At 39.1% G+C, this 1743-nt stretch overlaps 1 protein-coding gene across 1 annotated transcript in view; it reads left to right on the top strand.

The window, feature by feature from the left end:
• The window catches only part of MGAM (maltase-glucoamylase), a gene marked incomplete at its 3' end in the record, with an annotated part of 95881 nt that overhangs the window by 79619 nt on the left and 14519 nt on the right, over window positions 1–1743 (top strand). The window contains exon 46 of the mRNA XM_011995495.1: window positions 1344–1496. Within this exon, the coding sequence (XP_011850885.1) occupies window positions 1344–1496 (153 nt within the window). The remainder of the gene's footprint in view (window positions 1–1343; window positions 1497–1743) is intronic.

Raw genomic sequence — 1743 nt, 5'->3', positions numbered from 1 at the left:
GAAGACTGGGAATAAAATCAGGTGGCCAGAGCTAGAATGACTTGGGTGTTTTCTTCTTATTCACTTCTCTGCCTCTCAATGTTCTTCTCTCTCTAACTGATTTCACTTCCTTTTCCCTCAAATAGAATTATAATTACAATGAGGCACAAGAAGAGCAAAGTTAGGAAAGTGGGGAACAGCCTTACATTATTAGACTGTGAAAATTACATGACTGGAATAGCATAGATAAGATTCTGTTTTGGAAAAGAGGCTAGTTTGCATAGGAAACTTGTGGTCAGATTTTGGAGGGTGTTAGGTACCAACTTGATTTAATTGTCAAAAGGCCTCACATTGATCCTTGAATGAAGGCTGTGCTACTGTGTGTGAACATTGCTGGGAGTGGGAGTGGGTTTTGGGAACTAGTAGAACAGGGAAGTACAAGATGGTTTAGACTGGGAGGAGACTGGGAGAAGGATGATAATTTTAGAATGTGATTTTATTACTCCAGACAAGTGACAACTTTAACCTGGGAAGGGCTGTTTAAAGAAATGTCAAAGATAAGAAAAGTATGTAGAAAAATATTAAATATTTGAATGAATGGTAATCAAGGAAGGTTTCAAAATTGGAGTCTTTGGGGTTACAGAAACGAAGAGGCTAGGGTGTTAGAAATGGAAAGAAATACATGATTTTATTCAGCCTCTCAATTTTGCTGTTGCGAAAATTGAAACCCAAATAAATGAAACAGAATACCCGACTTACCCTGATGTGATTATTATGCGTTGTGTGCTTGAATCAACGTATCTCATATAACCCATAAATATGTATACCTACTATATATCCATTAAAATTAAAAATTAAAGAAATCATTTGTTCAATGTTCTATGGAAATGTGGATATGATAACCAGATCATATGATTCTTAATGCTGTGTTCTTTCTACCACTCCACGCCAGTGGGGGATACTGGTTTGGGGACTGGAGAGCAAGGGGATCAGCTCACTTTGGGTGACACCATGTGTCATGCTAAAGAGGAAGTGCAGAAGAGAGCCTTCCTGACAAGACACAGAGGGCTAAGAGGAGTCAGGGCAGAAAAGAATAAGGGGTGATCATGACGGGTTTTATTTGACCGAATTGTTTTCATTATTCTATGTACAAGATTCTGCTAGAGAGGAGACATTTGCCCTGTTGCTGCTAAGTAGATTCCCCCAATGTGCAGTTCTCTTCTTATGAGCTAAAGTCATATGTTGGTTGGGTGGTTGAATGTCTAGTCAAATTTCTATTTTCTTTCTTAAAAAAAAAAGGCCTCAGATCTTGCAAGGCCTATCTCCTAAAGATGAATTTCCTTCTAATTTCTGCATTCCTACAGGTTGCCATTATCACAGACATCAGTCTTCTCCTGGGAGAAGCGTACACAGTGGAGTGGGATATAAAGAAGAGGGATTTTGAAAAAATAGACTGTTACCCTGATGAGAATGGCGCTTCTGCAGAAAACTGCACTGCCCGTGGCTGTATCTGGGAGGTAACCATGCTGCTGGGGTTCACGTGCATGGAAATCTCCACACCTAATGTATAGTTTCTTAAGCATAGCAGTAGTACTTACATAACTACTTAAAATCCATAGAAAGGACTTCCTAAGGGACATGATCTGGATGTGATGAGTAGGTGGGGACATGTGTGAAAGTTTTTAAAATGAATATTTTGCTTGGAGACCAGGAATTTAAATTTATGTTATTGCCAAGTGATCAGTGATGGGCTGGTTTTATTGT

Source organism: Mandrillus leucophaeus, unplaced genomic scaffold (assembly GCF_000951045.1).
Source record: "Mandrillus leucophaeus isolate KB7577 unplaced genomic scaffold, Mleu.le_1.0 Scaffold49, whole genome shotgun sequence".
Taxonomy (NCBI): domain Eukaryota; kingdom Metazoa; phylum Chordata; class Mammalia; order Primates; family Cercopithecidae; genus Mandrillus; species Mandrillus leucophaeus.
This window is presented reverse-complemented; position numbering and strand designations above follow the sequence as displayed.